Raw genomic sequence first — 20,119 nt, forward strand, 5'->3', positions numbered from 1 at the left:
AATTCTGGATTCCTGATCAACTCCTAACCGACTGGTTTACAACCTCCTTTGTGCCCAAGATCGCAAAAGATATTGCCATGGGAGCGTGTGTAACTGAAGAGCAAGCGATCGCGCGAGCTCAGTACCTAGACTTAGTCTATTCTCAGTCAGGTACTCTATATGAGTATTTGCCAGATGCTCCGAGGCCTGGACAGACCAAGGCTCCGCCGAAACCATCAGTAGATGGAGTCATTGGCTCTGTCAATTCGTCGTCGAAGAAATCCTCCGCAAACCCTGGAAAGCAAAAGCAAAATGCTTCCAACGAAAATGCTTCTCAGGGCCCATCGAATCCTGTTAGTACCTCAGAGGTTAACGCCGTTCAGTCCACCGCGGCGGACAAATCCTCGAAAGGGAAAGGGAAGGGGAAAGGCAAACCGAAAAATGAGAATAAACAACCCAAGCAGGAACCTTCTAAAAATTCATCTGAAGATGGAGCCAAGCGAAAACCTAAGTATCCTTGCCTCATCTGTGAGGAGGATCACTATACCAAAGACTGCCCTAGGCGGTCCGAAGTTAGTCGGTTATTGAAAGGCGCTCCTGGACCTCCTGCCGTGTTGAAAGAACCTTTCCCTTCCCAACAGACGCATCAGGTGGCTGACCCCTCTCAGTCCTCTTCCTCGTTCGGTTCTCAAGTGTTCATGGCTGGCACCATTCCCATCCATATTTCAACTCGAGCAAAAGATTATCCTTCTTCAGCCGGGAAAGAGCCGGAGATTCCCTCCAGCGCTCCTCCGTCCAGTTCTGGTCCCCTTCACATCGAACGGCCCAGCGCTGAGACGATCCCCCGACCCCCTCCTAAAGGTGTACTCAGGAAGTCATCCTATAACCCCAATGCTCGTGCCGCCCAGCACTATAGCATTGTCGAGGACTTAGCTCAGGCTCCGTCCGCTATGTCCGCATTAGAAGTCCTCCAGAGCTGCCCCTCACAGAGGAAGTCCCTGCTATCAGCCATTGGTGGCATCGACCCGGCAGATTCGGATTTGATTACTTTTGATCTCGAGGGTTTTTCCCAGAGACTGCCTCACCAAGTAGCATTCCTTATCCAGGTCATCATTAATAGCAAAACGATTCATCGTACCGTTATTGATGAAGGTGCCTCAACCTGTATTATGTCAGTCGCTTGCTGGAAGGCTATTGGTTCCCCCGCTCTGAGTCAGTCTCCTACGACCCTAGAAGCGTTCGATGGAAGAGAATCTCGCCCTTACGGTATTCTCCAACGTTTACCCATTTCCTTAGAAGGCAAGACAGTCGAAGTAGAGGTAGAGGTCGTTGACGCAAATCTCACGTACAACCTCCTCCTCGGCCGCAGCTGGACATATGCCATGCAGGCCGTAGCGTCCTCTTTATTCCGTGTCGTTCGTTTCCCTCACCAAGGAAAGATTGTCACGGTGGACCAACTCTCTTTCTTCGCCTCTTCCTCCGAAGGTAATGTGCCATTTGTGGAGCATACCTCCAAGTCCTTAGAAAGTGTGGGAGCCGGACTTTTCAAAGATCCTGCTTTGATGGGAGTCTTTCCCCTCCCGCCTCCCAATTTCGCCTCTGTCAATATGATCTCCGTGCGCTCAGATCCATGGGTTCTTCCTCCCCCGAATCAGGAAGACTCTTGGGGCGATATGATGCCATTGAGTCCCGCCGAGCTCAATTACATCGAGATTGTCGCTGCATCGGCTCCACCCCCTGAACCTGCTTCTCTAAGCAGTGTTCCCGATTCATACGATCATTTCCCATGGTTAGGAGATGAGCCTACTTCGGACCCTTTGAAAGAGATTTTCCCGTCCGATGAGGCCATCATAGAGACTATGTCTCTAGAAGAGCTCCCTTGGTCAGATCACCACCATCGCTCTTCGTTTCTCCCTCCCCATCCGGAAATGGCCGCATGTCTCGAGCGGTTCGCTTCATGTGTCCCATCTCCGCCTCTCCAAACACCTATCCAGCTATATCAAGTGTCGTCGGAGGGCAATTTGGGAAATATAACGCAAACCCAGCCAGTCGACATCTCTGTCAAACCAGGGATTGTCGAGCATATTCATATTGGAGTCACCTGTACTCCAGAGGAAATTCAACTTTATACCGCTTTATTTCGTGAATTCCGGGATGTCTTTGCATGGTCTTACGAGGAAATGCCCGGCATCGACCCTAGTATTGTGGTGCACGAAATTCCTACTTATCCAGGCGCCAAACCTGTTCGTCAGCGTTTACGTCCTGTGCACCCTCGAAAGGCAGCAGCCATCAAGGCCGAGGTTGAAAAGCTTCTTCGAGCTGGTTTCATTTATGCCATTCCTCTCACGGAATGGGTATCTAACATAGTCCCTGTGAATAAAAAGCAGGGTACTATTCGGGTCTGTGTTGACTACCGCGATATCAACCGCGCCTGTCCAAAAGATAACTTCCCTACGCCTTTTATTGATCAGCTTATTGATGACTGCGCAGGAAGTGAGATTTATTCCTTTATGGACGGCTTCTCTGGTTACAACCAGATCAACATAGCCCCCGCAGACCAGCACAAGACAGCTTTCATCTGTCCTTGGGGTACCTTTGCTTATAAAAAGCTCCCTTTCGGTCTCAAAAATGCCGGTGCCACTTTCCAGCGTGCGATGTCGTATGCTTTTCATGATATCCGACACATCGTACAGCCTTACCTGGATGACCTCCCAGCTCATTCAGCTAAACGTCAAGACCATCCATCTCATTTACGCGAAATCTTCCTCCGCTGTCGACACTACCGTATTCGACTTAATCCTCACAAGTGTGTCTTCTGCGTGGAAGCTGGCCGACTACTCGGGTTTATCGTCTCCCGGGAAGGCATCCGTCTGGATCCCCTGAAAGTCGAGGCCATTCTGAATCTTCCTCCCCCTGCCTCTTTGCAGCAATTGCAGAGCTTGCAAGGGAAAGCTAATTTTCTCAGACGATTTATCCCGAATTATGCCGAGGTGGCTAAAGGCTTCACGCGATTATTAAAGCGAGACACACCCTTCCGTTGGGATGCCATCGCCCAGGAGTCTTTCGAGCGCCTTAAAGACCTTCTCGTCTCAGCTCCGCTCTTAAGACCTCCGAACTATCACCGCGACTATATTCTCTATTTGGCTGCCGCTGACACCACCATCGGTATGGTTCTAGTGCAGGACGATGATGCTGGCACCGAGCATGTTATCTATTATCTCAGCCGCAACCTTCTGGATACAGAAACTCGCTACGCATACGTCGAAAAGTTGGCATTGGCAGCTGTCTGTGCCGTCCAACGATTCCGGCATTATATCCTGTTGCGCACAACGACCGTGATCTCTGATTGCAACCCCATGACCTACATTTTGTCACGTCAGCTGCTGGGGGGCAAATACTCGAAGTGGATTGTAATCCTCCAAGAGTTCGACTTGGAATTCACTGCAGCCAAGTCTAAGAAATCTCTGGTCTTTGCTGAACTGCTCTGTTCCTTACCATCTAACTCTGCACCATCCCCCTCAGAGGAGCACATTCCGGATGAAACTTTGTTTCTCATTAGCACCCTCGACCCGTGGTACGGGGATATTATCGTATATTTACAGACGTCTTCGTTCCGTCCCAACGTATCGAAAGATGCTCGACGACGAATTCGTCACCAAGCTCAACCATATCGTATCTTGGGCGATACCCTGTACCGCCTCGGCGTCGATTCTGTTCTTCGCCGATGCTTAACTCTCGAGGAGGCTGAGCGAGTCTTGAATGACTGCCACTCCGGCGCTTGTGGCGGCCATATGTCCGGATATGCTACCGCTCAGAAGATCCTCCGGGCTGGTTATTTCTGGCCTTCCATCTTCAAGGATTGCATCCTTGCTGTACGTGCATGTCACGAATGCCAGGTTGACCACCGGAAGATGCGTGCACCTATTGCACCACTGCACCCTGTTGTAACCGTAGGTCCATTTGCCAAATGGGGCATCGATTATACATCCTGTAACCCTCGTTCGGCCGGGGGGCATGGGTACATTATCGTTGCTGTGGATTATTTCACCAAGTGGGCCGAAGCGATGCCTACATTGAACGAAGACGGTCACACAGCGGCGCAGTTTCTATTCAATCATATTATCACTCGTTTCGGAGTCCCTCAGGCTATTGTTACAGATCATGGAAAGCATTTCCGAAATCATATGATGACGGAGCTAACGTCCCAGCTAGGCTTGCGCCAAGATAGTTCGTCACCGTACTATCCACAATCTAACGGTCAAGTTGAAGCCGTGAACAAAGTTTTGATCACCATGCTTCAGCGCACCGTCAATACGCACAAGTCTAACTGGCACCTTATGCTTTTCCCAGCCTTGTGGGCCTACCGGACTTCCGTGAAGGATGCCACCGGTTTCACTCCTTTCCAGTTGGTTTATGGACTGGAGGCTACCCTTCCCGTCGAATGCGAGATTCCTTCATTAAAATTAGCTGTCGAGTTACTCCCCAACACCACTCCGGTGGAGGAACGGCTTCTTTACCTAGAACGGTTAGACGAGACTCGTCGTTTGGCTTCTCTAGCTATCGAAGCACAGAAAAAGAGAGTCAAGGCTCACTTCGACCAGAATATTCATCCTCGTTCCTTTGTTGAGGGAGATTTAGTACTGCTCTACGATCAAGCTAAGGATAAGCTGGGGGCAGGGAAACTCGAATCTATGTGGTTAGGTCCCTACATTGTGAAAAGAGTTTTACAAAAGGGCGCATATGAGTTGATTGATTATGAAGGAAATCCTCTTGACAAGCCCCGCAACGGGCTGTATCTGAAGAAATATTATGCATAACTTCGCGCACTCACCTTGTATATACGTGTGTTTTGTGTGTTGTGCATGTTTTCATTTTGCCTTGGTGTGCAAGCGTGTTTTCCTCTTATTGTGTTTTCTTCTTCTTGTGCAGATGTCTAGTGCACCTTATGTTGGTTTCGCTGATGGCGCCTGCCGTAGTACTTGCAATTTGTCATCTGCGGCGTGGGTGATCTACGATCCTCACGGAGAATTGTTAGACCTTCAGGGGGTCTGCCTAGGTCGTACCACTAACAACGTTGCCGAATACAGCGCTGTAATTGAATTACTTGCCGAAGCGGTTGACCTCGGCATCCGCGAACTAGTGGTGAACCTGGACTCCCAGCTAGTTGTCCATCAACTCAACGGGCAATATTCCGTCAGAGACCAGCGCATATTAAGGTTGTACCTACGTGTAAGATTGTTAGAACGGAACTTTGATTACATTACTTATCAACACATTCCGAGACGATTAAATACGTTGACTGACGCATTGGCCAATCATGTGTTAGATAGACATTTGCGTAACAGATAAACATCATGCAAGAAGACATAGAAAGCATAATAAAGTCAAGCATATGTAAATAAATCATTTCAAGCATAGTTTGCATATAGATGCTTTTAAGCTTGCATCAAAAAATGTAAAATCCATGGGTCATGTGTCATGCAAATTCATACATAAGATCACAATTGTATTGAATAAATGTATAACATAAACAAAACATCATCACATGTAACAATGATCCATCCAAAAACCGGTATGTATATATATATATATCGTGTGGCGCACTAAGGCGCTCAAAAATAAGTGTATATGTCCAAAAATCAGTATGTCTGAGTCATGAGTCTCAAAATAACAGTGGAAATAAAGCCTAGGCGACTATTCGGCTGGATGATGCTCTCTGTAGTACACAGCTGCTCGTGCCACCCGCCTCAGAAGGCGGTGTACCCTAGGTTGCACCCCCACTGTGTGGATCTGATGCTCTATGGGGACCTCCTCGACCCCCTGGTAGTCAGGCACCCCCTCCAGCAACCCCTCAAGGTTGCGAGCCACAGCCTCTGACGTATCAACCCCTGGAGGGGCTAAGGCCAGGACCCCATCTCCCTGCCCTTCTCTCCGTGCCGTGGCAGCCAGGCCAACCGGTCTAGTAGGCCCCACATCTGCATACCATGACATTTGTTAGGACATGTACATAAAAAAATAGAATAAATCCAAAAAACATTTAAAAAATTCAAAAGTCAAAGTGTTATACCTGCATCATCCCACTGTTCACCTTGGGGCAGTACCAGATCAGGGTCATTGCGGAAATCCATGCCCGCATATGGCCAGTCCTCCACAAAGATCTCCTGCTGATCCAGCCAGTCTCGGAAAAATGCTCCCCAGCTATGTGGCCGGCCGCCACCTCCGCGTGGCATGATTCGAGCCCATCGTGAGGCCCTCGTCTCTCGAGGATCCCTGGGAGCATCCACGGCCATCGTCTGCAGCCGCATGGCTGGCACTCGCTCTAGAATGAGCGGGACTAAGATGGACCCGTAGCCGAACTGTTTCGTCTGCCCGCGACGACAGTTGCTCAACTGCCTCTTCATGTTATTGGTCACTGTTGTGCACCAATCAAACACTATAGGCTCAAGGCATTCGAGAGCCAACAAGAGATGAGTCTTTGAGGCCTCGTGGTTGGCCATACTACCCGCTGCCCGGGTCACCATGAATAGAATGGTGCGAAGCACTATGTTTCCCACTGTGGGGATTGATACTTTCCCACTTCGCGCTTTCTCAGCCTCCGGACATGCCCGAGCCATCAGATCATCTAGCGTGCCGCCGCTAGGTCGCTGCCCCCCTATGATGGGCCTCGCACCTCGGCGTGACAGCCCGGTCAAAAAGAAGATATCCATGTGGTCAAATTCGATATCCTGGCCCCGGATAGTGAATTTCATATCCACCGGGTTCCATGCCCTGATCAGTAGCTCGAGAAGATCATGCTGAGCTCGTAGGCGAGGTGTGAGGAAAAATTTCATAAACCCGCAAGCCCGCATGGCATTGCAGCAATCCACATTTGCCCAAGCGGCAATATCTTCGACATCGTGCACTCTTTCCTGCCATTGGAAAGCCATTATGTCCTGCAGGAACCATGAAAAGAATTTAGACGTGCTGGAGTTGGATTTTTTACGTTCAAATTAAACTAAAATAATTTTTCCGCGCCAGCGCGGCTGTTTTAAAAACAGACGCGCTGACCATGGCAGCCCTTCGATATTTTTCGAGGTCAGCGCGGAAGAACACGGGTTTTCCGCGCTGACCCGAAGTTGGCCGCGTTGTGTTCCAATTCGGTCAGCGCGGACCCGTGGGGGATATCCGCGCTGACCGAGCGCGCACCCATGCATTAAAAAATCGCCCAATTGGGCAGCATGAACCGTTAAAATCCTACTGAAAACAATCAAAATGCAGGGCAAGGGAACGAGAACCTACCTGGAAGAAGCAGATCGGAAAACGGTGTCTGTACGGGCTGGAAATCGCTCCGTCAACTTTCTGGCTCCTCCACGTCCTTCACGTTCCAAAATAGTGAAATGGTAAAAATGACTTATTACTCCCTCCTATTTATAGTAAAAAACTCATAAATTGCCATATTTTTGGGTTTTTGCCATTTTTAACCATAACTTTAGCCCTGAATTTGTTAAATGCATGTTTTAATATGTTTTTATACATATCGAATGGATTTATGCGGGTAGTGCTCTTGTGCAGGTCCAGATGAAGTAACTTGGTCGTAATGATCCTCTGTTCGCACGATCCCCATATATGTCGTCTCTAAGCTCTTTTCCGACGGTAAACAAGAGAAGATAGCCGAGCCTCTTTTTAGCTCGTTAAAAGGAAGGAAAAGCGGTCATTTTAAGCTCTTTTTCCGACCGTATAACTTAAAAAGATTGCCGGGTGTTTGTCGTTTCGTACTCGTTATTGGTTCTAAAACGACGCGTTTTCGACCGCTTTTTTACTTTTTCGGGTCAAGAACGCTATTTACGAAAAGTACTCCTCGATCGTAATGGTCGGGCGGTTCTTTCGAGCATAGTTTTATACTTTTTCGGGCTCGAGAGACACAACTGTACGAAAAAGGACCCCCCTGGAGTCTCCTTTTCCGCTGTCTTTTCAGACTCTCTAAACTAGAAAAGACGCCGAGTTTTTCCTTTGTCAGGCTCGTTAAACACTTGATGACATCGGACATTGTCGAAATGACACTCTTCAAGCATATGCTATCCCCGTCAAGCTTGTCATCCAAAAATAACCGGGGTACCTGCCAGAAATGGTGGGGAAATGGAACTGTAATCATAGTCGTGTCGGCAGTATGTCGCTCTTGAACATGGCACTCTTCTACTTCGTGTCTGGGTGGGATCATCGCATCTTGTTTTTCACTGGCCTCCGTGGGTTTGGGATATCCTGTTCGACCTCTCATCTACCCATTGCCATCATCATTATACCCTTTGCTCATTTGATGTCAAATACTGCCAAACCCGCTGCAGTGCCGCCGATATGTTCAAGAGAAGTTGACCTCTGCAATAATACAACCTCGTCTGCTATCTCACACAAATCATTTTTCCTCTGTCTCGCGTCGATGATGTGGGAAACATTATGGCCCACCTTCGATCAAGGTCCCTTCCTGTCGACTTCAGCTCATTATCCGGGAAGGTGACTTAGAGACTCCCTTCAGGTGCCTTAGAGCCTGCATGCCTCAATGGCAGGTTCTTCGTGTTCGACGCGAGGTTTACATCATTGGCCTCCGATCGAATGATTCCGTGGGTGTTCGACACCAGCTCATTGATTCACATGCCGCGGATTGTACCTATAGTACCTTGAGGACCATTGTCATTATTGGTGGTACCTCTCGCGTCTGTTAACAGTTTTCATCATTGACTGGTAATCAGGCGATGTTCATGCATGTTCGACTTCAACTCATATATTCACATGCTTGAACTTGTACTTTGTTCGGATCGGGACGGAGCGCAAGACCCTGGATCCCTATCTTTGAGGGCCAGGTTGCGATTTTGTGGATGATCATTACATGACTCATTGATGGATGGCTGCGCCCATACCTGAGTCTTCATGGATGGCTGCGACCATACCTTATCATTACTCTGGTCTCTTTAGCTGGGTGGCTGCGTCCATTCCACAGACCTTTTCGCATGTCTTTGTGGATGGCTGCGCCCATGCCTAGACTGCATGTACTTGATTATCAGAGATATTTCGGTCCTTCCTGGTGGTGTTCCAGTTCGGCGTGTGTTGTAAAGCATTTCACCCCTCCCACTCTCTCGGTCTTCATGCTTTAGGGGGCATCTGTTACACAGTAATTTCTCACTGCCTTCCTGTCAGTCACCCTGCTGTGCCCAGATTCCACAATCACTAAGTTCTTGCTCCCTGAACTGGTTAAAAACCCATTTTTCCAAAGTTTTGTTCATCAGCGCGTCTGTCCCTAAAATAACCGCGATGACAGGCGCCTTGTAGTGTATGCTGTGCGCTGCCAGCGCGGAAGAACATCACTTTTCCGCGATGGCCTACAGCGCGCCTTTCCCGTGTGCTTCCGCGCTGACATGACTGTCCCAGTTATTGAGATGCGCCGACAGCGCGGCAGTATCCTCATAATCCGCGCTGATCCAGTTTGGGCGAATTTGTTCAAACAACCAGCCTTCCAGATGACTCCAGGCTTGGTTGTTAGCTTTGTGAATGTCGACTCCCTTCTATGGCATGACTGTTCGACCCTTTGCAACCGTTTCCCTCAAAGATAAGCTCATCCTTCCACCCTTTTAGGAGGCTCCTTCTCCTACATATACTTCCACCATTACCATGAGCAGCTAGTTAGACATAGCTTGGATTGTATAGAGCTTATAGTGCTCAGATTGCTGCTACTATAGGTATTTGGTGTGCTAGGTGTGGAAGTGATTGATTGCTTAGGGAAGGTTGTTTTGTGTTGCTTGTGTGAGAGAGAGAGTTGTTTGTCTTGGGAGAATCATCCTCAAAGGTGAATGCTTGAGATACATGCTGACTGGCCCCTCCTGAGAAGGTTACCGACGTCAGAACATTTGGTTGTACTCTTCTCTATTCTGATTAATAATAGATGACTGCTATTATTGTTCCATTCCCATTTGTACTTGCAATGGTTAAATGTGAATTACATCTTTTCTGACCGATGTATGGTTGCTTTTACTAGATTTCACGCTTGTGTTTGTTTCCTCTTCGTGTGTGCAGGTATCCATTTGCGGGGATCGCGGAGGATTGTGACCGGCCAAAGCGAAGGAGCGAAGGCAACATCTCTTCGTCAGACAACAGCGCTGGAATCCAAGTAGGTGCTCTTTACCTCTTGTTTAATTGTAATTAGGAGCATGCATAGCAGCATTGTTTGATTGTTGCTAGACCCTTGCTGGGCTAGTAGGGATCGCCTCTATCCGTAGAGGGGATTTACCTCTCCAACATATACAATGCTCCAAGGAAGAATGAAAAACAAGCAAACCCACAAGGTCTAGCAATCAAAGAGCAAGCCACCTCCCATGTGTATGTCCAAGAAGGAACAACCAAGAGTCATTCATATACCATGCATCCCAAATCCTATGAAACACCCCCAAGGTGTAAACACTTTCAAAGTAAACCCAAAAGCTAACATAAGGTGCATTCTCCACCTACTTGGTGTTGTTTGACTATACAAGGATCAAAACTCATTTCAAGATCCATCATCCATTATTTCATTTCTCAAATGATCTCCACCATTGTTATTCTTCTCACAATTTCAACATTATTGCCATTCTAAACCCTTCTCAAAGTCAACAAGTAAAGCATCCAAATTTGAAGTTTGACCCTCTACATCACATATATATCTCACTAAGAGCAACTTCAACATTGCATGGGGCCTTGCCCAATCTCATGGAAAAGATAGCAAGAGAACGACCACAACAAAAGAAACCAGTCAAATGAAAAAAAGGAATATGTTGATGTTCAAGAACATTCATAAGCTTCATCTGATTTCTATGGATTAGTTTCCATCAGTAGATGGTTTTGGACATGTAGCATCTAGTGACTTTTAATATGCATAATTCAATCTGGTCAGATATCAATCCAGGTAATGTTCTGCTAGCTGGATGCAAAACCTGACATATAGCTTATAACCAGAAATTGGGCTTAACTAATCCAATACAGACAATAATGAAGTTTTTACCTCTTCAAGCATTGATCCACTCTCAGTTGTTAAAGCAGAATTGCCCCTCGCCACACGGCAAAATGCAGACAGATCAGTGTTCGCTTTAACTGTCAGATCCCTCATGTTTGACAGTGTAGCTTGAAGCTCACCTGTGTTTGCAAAAAGCCATACCCGTGATCAAATGAACCACCAAAACTACATACTAATTTCAAACAATCAAGTACTTTTATACAACCAACTCAACCCTCAATAGAAGCAAGCCAATAACCTGACGTGGATTTCGATTTCATGGATACGAGGCACAACTCATTAGTTGCAGTAGACAGACTTGCACCAGCTGCTTCCATGTTTTTCTGTGCTAAATGCCATTCATGGTCCGCACCTAAAAAGTACAAATTTAAAACAAGAAGTTAACCAAATGAATTTTGGTAGTCTCAACAGTTTATCCACACCAGAAAGTAAAGCCGTCTCCTAAGCTCTAAGTAATCACTTGTCTCTACAGCATAAATCCCTCTTCTATTCCACATTATCATTAACCAATCCGGCATTTGGAATTATGAACAAAAGGCTCCTGATATTACAGACTACAAAAAGTACAACCAAAGATTAAGATGTTTCAGACAAAAAGAGACTCAGATAATTCAGCTAATAATGCAAAAAGCATCTTCAACAAAAAAATAGCAGGATAAAAAAATCTGTCAGAAATCTTGATATTTGTAACCAGTAAAATTCCAGGTAAAGGAGGCAATCAACATTTAACTACCACAAAAAAGACCCAGAAGACCCTTGATCGATCACTTCCAGTCAACAAGAAAAATTATGGGAACCACTCATAAAGGTGGGTCAATAGCACACACTAGGGTTTACCAGCAGAGTTACAGGTAAAGGAGACATAGCAAACATGATACACAGACTATCTTCAAAGAAACTCTTCATTTCTAAAGGGGATTGACAAAACATAATACTTTCTCTTGGCAGTCCACAAGCTTCTAAAAGGGTGACACATAATTAAAACTCGAAAAGCAGTTTTTCCAACAAACTTCTACAGGTCAGAAAGGTCAGAGGAGTACCAACTAATGTAGTACGACAAGAATCTGTGGTTTCTACAGGCTGAAGGACACCTTTTTTAAATTATTTTTGAAAACAGAAAAAGTAGAAAACGAGATGGAAAGACAACCCTTATGTTTTCCTGAGCTTAGTGATTTGGTTAATGAATATCTGAAATGATGTATAGCCATAATGAAACATAAATAAAAGGGTTTTGATATCACAAATTCATGAACTCACGAGTAAATGAATGATAAGAAATGTCCAATCTTGAAATGATATTCATGTATGCTTGCTGCCAAGCTCTGCCCTCACTTAGAGCTCCACCAGTAGATACATCTGGAGACCTTAGGAAACCATCCCTAGAATCCTCAAAATCCAGAGCAGCAGCACAAAGCTTCACTATACCAGCAGCCTGTTCCTGGACTGCCCACAACAACTGTCGTCTATGACGAAGATGCTCATGAAATTCTGGGGGAATTCCCATCCCTCTACCCGAATAGTTTGAGCCACCACCAGTATTGGGTCCTGCGCAAGCCCAACCCATCGCCCTCTCAAGCTGTTCTTCGGTGGAAATAGCAGATCTCTCACAATTTTGTAAGCCTTCTGTTGCTCTAGTGATAGCAGACATTGCAGATCGAAGGTTTTCTAACAAATTTCTTCTGTTAAGCTTTATAAAGCTTGATGGAAAATTGTCTTCATTTGCACAGGTCTGTTCATGGATAGTATTTTGCTCTAAATGACAAAGTATATAGTCATGTAGCCACTCTAATTGAGCAGCTTCAAGGTTTGCCTTTTGAAGATCCTGTGTGAGCTCTCCCACTTGCATCTTCATTGCAGAAGCTGCTGATTTAGCAGCTCGTGCAGTTTCATGAGCATTACTATATTCAACAAGCAGACCCTGAGCCCGCTTTACAGCATCTAGCTCTTTCTTTGCCAGATTTGATTCCAATTCCCTATGTTCCACCAGAACGTGCTTCAGTGAGTCTCCCTCTTTCTCAAGGCACTCAAGGAGAACTGGATCAAGTCGTTCCTTGAGATACTGATCCAAAGAATACTCAACTAGGATCTCAAGCTTCCTCTTCTGACTGCTAATTGATTGGTCAAAACCTAAGGTATGATCTACAGCTGGTGCAACATTACGGATACATGAATCAAGACAAGCATCAATAATACCAACTTTCCACACAAAGAATGTATGGTCCTTTAAAATATTAGTGACCCTCCAGACTGACTCGAACCCAGAAAAGCCAGAATTGACAATCTCTGTCTGATCCACTGAGCTCTTTCTCAAGGAGGATTCATACCCAAACAAAGGCAACTTCCGATCATAGGATTCCAGTTCAGAGAATGGCCTAGCAAATGTTGCAAGTAAAACTTTTCCCCTTGTAGGATGCATGTCTCCATCTCGTTCAACAGTTATAAGAGACTCAAACCGTTGTTCAGCTGCCACTAAGGCACCACGTGCACTTGCCTCTTTCCTCACAAGTGTAGAAGATTGAGCATCTCGCCGGTCCCATGCATTGTTCAGTTTATCCAGCTGGGCTCGACAGGCTTCCACTTGACTTGCAAGCTCTTCTGCTTCTTCCCAAGAAAGGTGGTCCCTACCCTTTTCAATAGCCATTTCAAGCGAAACTTTCCGTTCAGTGATTTCTTCAACATTTGCATAGTAGGTTCTTTCAAGTTCTAATAAAGAAGCCCTTTGCATTTCAATGTCAGCCAACTGTTCCAAAGCCGTATCAACAGCTCCTCTTATTTGTGAAAGTGAACCAAATGCCTCCATAATTGCAGGACTGTGGGAAAGAACTGATCTTATTGATTCTGGAATTGCACGTCCAACCAGGTGACCCACTAGTCTACGAATTGCAGTTAAACAACCTTGAAAGCTCAAAGTCCAATCTTCATCAACAGAACCCATTGTATCCCACCAGCCGGATCCACGTTGGAATGAATTTTGTCCACTCATTTGCTGAACTTCATTCACAATTCCTGAAATAAGTGTACATTTTGCAACTTGCTCCTCCAAATCAGGTAAACACCATTTCCAATTTTGGTATCCTATATCTTCTCCTGGACCTACTGTAATTCTCTCTGTCAAAAAATTGCAGATATTAAATATCTTGTCTTTGATCTCACTATATAGAGCAGCTGCTGCAAGATACAAAACGGTTAATACCTTAACCTTCCTCTCAACATAGTCTGAAGAAACGACATCATGTTCCTTTGTTTCATCCTGTCTGTTTTGACCTGAATCCCTATTAAGAGCATCCTCATCCTTCCTAGGATAGTTAGAAGGCTGCAGATGTTTAGTAAAAATGGCCAGCACTCGATCCTTAGCTTTTTGCTCATTTTCTGATTCAATAGATGCTTCGAGTTCAGAACAGTCTTCTTGAACTTCTCTTATTTCTTTCACAAGCCTCTCTATTTTCACACGCAATGCTTCATACTTCTGGCGTATAGTCTCTGCATGTTCACCCTGTCCTTTTGAAACAAGATCAGAAGCTTGTCTTCTAGCTATAGCAAGAGCATCTGAAGAGAGGTTCCTCACAGACAATTGCAAAACCTGGGCCCAATTATGCACCTGACTGGTACCAATGTAATTTACTGGAAGAAGCCGTTGCAAGGCTATAGAGTAAGTCTGCAGTGCCTTGGCTGCATGCAAAATAGCGTCATGACATTCTTTTGTAAGGTGTGCAACTTCCCTATCAACATCTCGGCAATGTGCCAGAGTAGGCTCCGGGACAATGGTTAGGGGCACTCCTGAGGCCAGTACAGCAGTTGTTAGAGACAAAGCATCAGTTGTACGAGGAAATTGCCCAATAGCCTGAAGCTCTGGAGCTGAACCACTGCGTAATGCATCAATAACCCTGCTGTGTTGTTCAACCCACACAGAAGCTTTCTGGGCAGCTTCAGTGGCAAGTGCCTTGGCCTGGGCAAATTCACGAGCTTGTACTTCATAAGCTATCCGAACATTTTCAAGATTGTTTGCTGCCTCTGCCACAATAGATTTTGCAGATGCCTCTGCAATAGCAGACTTGGATTTTTCTTGCTCAGCATGGACAAATGCAGTGGATATTCTATCATACCGATCAAGCGCATCTGCCAAACTCTGGATAGTATCTTACATGCTTTAGTAGAATACACAACTTTTGTAGATCAAACTGAAAATCAGGAAAACATAAACGATCATTACCTGAAGTACAGATGATGCTGCAGGAAGAGTAACTAACAGCAGATCATGGTGCTCCTGCATTACAAAACGATATGAAATATTCATTACTTTCATTTGCAAATGACAAAACCATAATGACAAGATCAATACAATGCCCAGCATAAATTCTTAAAGAAAGCAATATAGAAGAGTGCATAAACACGTTTTATAAATCAACATTTAAGTCTTAGAGATATGTTAACGAAGCACATATTGAAGAATTACCCTTCTGTGAAGGAATTATAAATTGAAAGTGATCAATGGAATTGGCAGTTTGAAGGAGTAAGAAATGGTTCAGTCAGAGATGGAACCAACCCAAAGCATCATTTTCTACTCTAGTACACCTATATGTGATTTCTTTGTGCAAAATGATCTATATAAGCAACATTATAAATAAAAGGGAAGCTGGTAAGTAATAACCTGAAGTGGTACTCGTATTTCATGAACTCTAGAAGCGAATAGGCTTAAACTGACTGCCAACTCCATACCTTTTCGTTCCTCTCCACCAATGGTTGCTTCATCATGGCCATCTCCACGCATCCATTCAATCAATGGATCCCATACAAATACTTCTAAAAGCATCAAGATTATGTCTTTGTTTTTCCGTAAAGTGTCAATGACAGATTCACAGTTTGCTCTGAATGTGCCTTCTATTCCCATGAGTCCTAAAGCTGCTTGCATAATCTGAGTAAGACGAAATGGTACTATCTCAGGGATCTTCAATCTCAGTCCCTTGTCAAAGCATACATTGTAATCTATATGGACAACATCCCCAGTGTTGAAATCCATAAGAATATTATCCAAATGTCTATCACCCAGACCTAAAATATGCCCCACCATGCTCATGACTGCTACACTGCCAGAAAACCTGCCATCATGTTGATCAATATTTTAATAGCAAAAGCATCAGAGACGATAATGTATTTATCTAAAACAAAATCAAGTATGAACCAAAAGTAATCTCAAAAAAATCTCACTAGCTCAAATATAACTTCTGCAATGAGCTTCTGCTTGACTGTCAACATCTATCATGATCAAGTAGCATAAAAACTCACCATGGAATCAATCCATCAAATAATTGAAATCTGTGGCAATGAGTTCCTACGCCATACATGTTTGGAATGAATCTTCATGAATTCATTCATTCAAGTTTTCTATTGATTGGAATTGAAGAAGCAATCCTTTAAATAAGCTCCAGTTCCTCTTTATGTGTAAGGAATATTGTAAGATCATCCAAAAATGTATTATAAAATATCTTTTTCTCCACTCAATAAATTTTAAATGAAGGCTACGCCCTTCTGATATGCAAACAATTAGACATCAATGCATATAATCACATAAACAAAAGGAAGAATGCAAGTACAAAGTAGATTGCCACAAGTGTACCTGTTGTACACTCTATAGTTCATTAGATATATATGAGTACACAATTGATCGAGGGTGATCATCTTTGAACAAGTCAACCATTAATATTTTACAATGAGATGGGTGAGGCATGAAATATAAAAATACAAATATGGCACATATTTTGACCAAGTTCATTAGACATAGTCTCATCATTTCCTCCCTTCTTAGGGAAATCATCCCTAATTTTTGTTATGGAGGAGAAAATTGTTGCTCAAATCACTGGGGCAGCCACTTGGCTTGTGTAGGTAAGGTGCCTTTGCAAATAACCACAAAAGTGATGAATTGGCATTTCTAGCAGATCTGGCATGGACACTATCTTCAAGCAAAGGAGACACAAAATATGGAATCGAGGCCTATGGATGTATGACTAGAACCTCCTCTGTTGATTTGGGGTAGCATTAGATGTGCTCTAGCCATGAAAATTGGTGGAGAGGCTAAAGCACATGAGATCTCCAAGACCAAAAATGGTTTGGGTAGATTCTACCCGGTTTAGGAGATGTTAAAATAATTAATATTTTTAATGGAGTTCCTAAGACTAAATTTAGGAAAAATAAAATATTAATGGGTATTAATATAAAACTGAGTTAGAAGGTTCTAAAGGACATGGATCAATTGTAGAGTTTTATGAACCCAACGTTTCGGACTACCAAGTGAGTCCATCATCAGGGGAGAATGCGTCAATAGATATTCTTAAAATCATAATGATGTATCCAAGAGCAAAAATTAGGGTATATATATAAGTTATTAAACAAAAGAAATAAGAAAATAGGTCGCCTCTTATCTTTTTATTTAATTAATTAATTAAATTATTTATTATTATTATTATTTTTAATTAATTAATTAATTTATTCAAGGGGATAGCTTAATCGAATAATTTTATTATCTATAGAAATAATTATTATGTTTATTAATTCTATTTTAAATAATTGGTTCAATTGATTCATTAATTTGTTTAAATAATAAATTAATTTGTTTGATTAATCAAATTAATTAATTTAATTATGTATTCATTATTAATATGTTTATTCATTTATTTACATTATTAATTTGATTAATTAATTCATTAATTAATAAGTTTACAGGGATAGATTAATTACTTATTTTTCTATTTCTTGAATTAATTATTAGGTTTAATAAATTTATGAAAAAATAATTTTTATTTTTTATTTTATTTTATTTTTTTATTTTTATTTTATTTTTTATTGATTAATTACTATGTTTTATTGCTAAGCCAGTGTTATTGCTAAGGTTTCGCATTTCCATCATCGAAAATTCAGGGAAGCGCTTGAGATCGAAAAGAGACCAAGCAATCTCAATAGAGAGGATGGTTGGAAAGTCAGTAGGTGTTGGGTCCCAGCCCTCTCTTCCTAGTCGTTTTTTCGTCCTCTTTGGTTTTTGGTGTCTTTTATCTTTATTTTCACTTATTTATTTATTTTATTATTTTTATTATTATTTTATTTTTATTTATTTATTTATTTATTTTTATTTATTTTTTTGGTTATTTATTTATTAGTTTTTAATCGTGTGTATAGCACCCTATTTCTTCTGATATTTCAAGGTCCTTGATGCCTATTTTTCCATTTTAATTCCTATTATTTTTATATTGATTATTTTATTTAAGGGCCTCCATATAACTAATTTTCCTTTCTAATTCTTTCCTGCTTATATTTTTAACTAATCTATCATATCATCCTTTGATTTTCTTTATTACCTTTTATTAATTAACACGCAATTTTTATAATATTTTTAAATAAAATTAGTTTATACATTACTCTATACATTTAACTTTTCCTTTATTATAAGGTCATTTGATTAACTAATTTTCCTTTTAAGGTCCTTTTTATAGCTTAATTACATTTTATTATTTATCATACATTTTTAATAATACTTTTATATAAAAATCAATTTATATATTACTCCTTCCTTTATTACAAGGTCATTTAATTTAATAATTTTCCTTTTAAATTATTAACTAACTTATAATTTTTATTAACCTGATTCTCTTTATTACCTTTTATTATTCACTTACAATTTTAATAATACTTTTAAATAAGATTATATTTTCTTCATTTAACCATTTTCCTTTTTAAATTATTAATTAACTTATAAAAAAAATTATTTTTTAGGTCTCATGCCGAATATAGGTCATTTAATTAACTAATTTTCCTTTTAATTATTAATTAAATTATAATTATTAATACTTTTAAATAATATTATTTATATTTTTAGGCCTTTCAAGGTCATTTTTTGACTAATTATTAATTAACTTATAGTTTTTAATTATTAGGTCTCGTACCATTTACCTTAATTTATTTATTTTTACGAATTAAAATATTATAATAATTTTGACCCCTGTCCTTAAGTCAAACTAGCCGTTAGAGATGTTAGCTGTTGGAGGCTCCGCTCAAACTATTTAGCATGATGAGCTAGATCTGTTTCTTCAACTTGTCCTGACGATGAACCACACTAGTTGGTTAGAAACGCATCGGCAAATGAGATTCCATGTGGTTTTCGCCGAAATCTCTCTCTAACTTGATATGGATCACAGAAGCCTAAACTCTATTACTATGTTTTACTAATTAACTAATTTTTGATAGTTAATTAAACGAATAGATTAGTTAACAATTTTATTATTTATTATTATTATATATATATATATATATATATATATATATATATATATATATTTAATAATTTTATTAATTTAATTTAATGTACTTATTTCTTTGTTTAATTATTTATTTATTTGATTAATTTGTTTTATTTGCTTACTTTATTTATTTATTTATTTATTTATTTATTTTTATTTTTATTTTTATTTTTATTTTTTTTATTTTTTTTATTTTTTTTTTTATTTTTTTTTGGTTTTAGTGAGTTATTTATCTATAATTTCTAGAGTTTATTTATTATTATTATTATTATTTTTATTTTTATTTTTTATTTTTTTTTTAAGAATTGAGTAATTACACCTATATGCATTCTATTAGTTTTTTTTTTTATGATATCAAATGATTATATGTGAAGAAATCTATTACTAAATTATGTTTATGATTGTTAATTAAATGTATTGTTTAAGGAGGATATTACATAATTGATGATTTTATTATTTGTTTATTTTTATCTTTTTAAAGTTTTTTAAGGGAATATAGTTAATTATTGGCTTTTAAGGTTTCAATTAACGGTTTCCAGGTGTTGCTTAGTTTTAATCCATCATCCCGGTTTAGGTTATTCTTCCTTTTTTCTATTTCAATGGCTTCCTTGATTTTCCTTTTGAGATAGTGGTCTTCTTTTCTAACCAGTTTAACGTCTTCTATGCAGATGTAATGAGAGGACGAGTGAACATGTTCAGCTAAGGCTGATTTAGAGGTCCTTTCTCTTCTTAGGTTAGCAGTGTGTTCTTTAATTCTAATATTAAGAGACCTACCCGTTTCGCCTATGTATTCTTTACCGCATGAGCAAGGAATCACATAAACACCTTTTTGATGTTTAGG

General features: G+C 41.4%; 1 protein-coding gene across 4 annotated transcripts in view; it reads right to left on the reverse strand.

Annotated features, from left to right (window-relative positions):
• Positions 1-20,119, reverse strand: part of LOC149195477 (uncharacterized) — a 167,885-nt gene that overhangs the window by 143,274 nt on the left and 4,492 nt on the right. For all 4 annotated transcript variants that reach the window (XM_089405331.1, XM_089405330.1, XM_089405329.1 and 1 more), the window contains exons 2-6: positions 15,642-16,089; positions 15,204-15,257; positions 12,251-15,119; positions 11,232-11,345; positions 10,982-11,112 (exon numbers count right to left, since the gene is read on the reverse strand). In XM_089405331.1, coding sequence (XP_089261457.1) covers positions 10,982-11,112; positions 11,232-11,345; positions 12,251-15,119; positions 15,204-15,257; positions 15,642-16,089 — 3,616 coding nt within the window. The remainder of the gene's footprint in view (positions 1-10,981; positions 11,113-11,231; positions 11,346-12,250; positions 15,120-15,203; positions 15,258-15,641; positions 16,090-20,119) is intronic.

Source organism: Pinus tabuliformis, chromosome 2_2, assembly GCF_031772625.1.
Source record: "Pinus tabuliformis cultivar Carrire ecotype Pingquan chromosome 2_2, CPIR1, whole genome shotgun sequence".
NCBI classification, from domain to species: Eukaryota; Viridiplantae; Streptophyta; class Pinopsida; order Pinales; family Pinaceae; genus Pinus; species Pinus tabuliformis.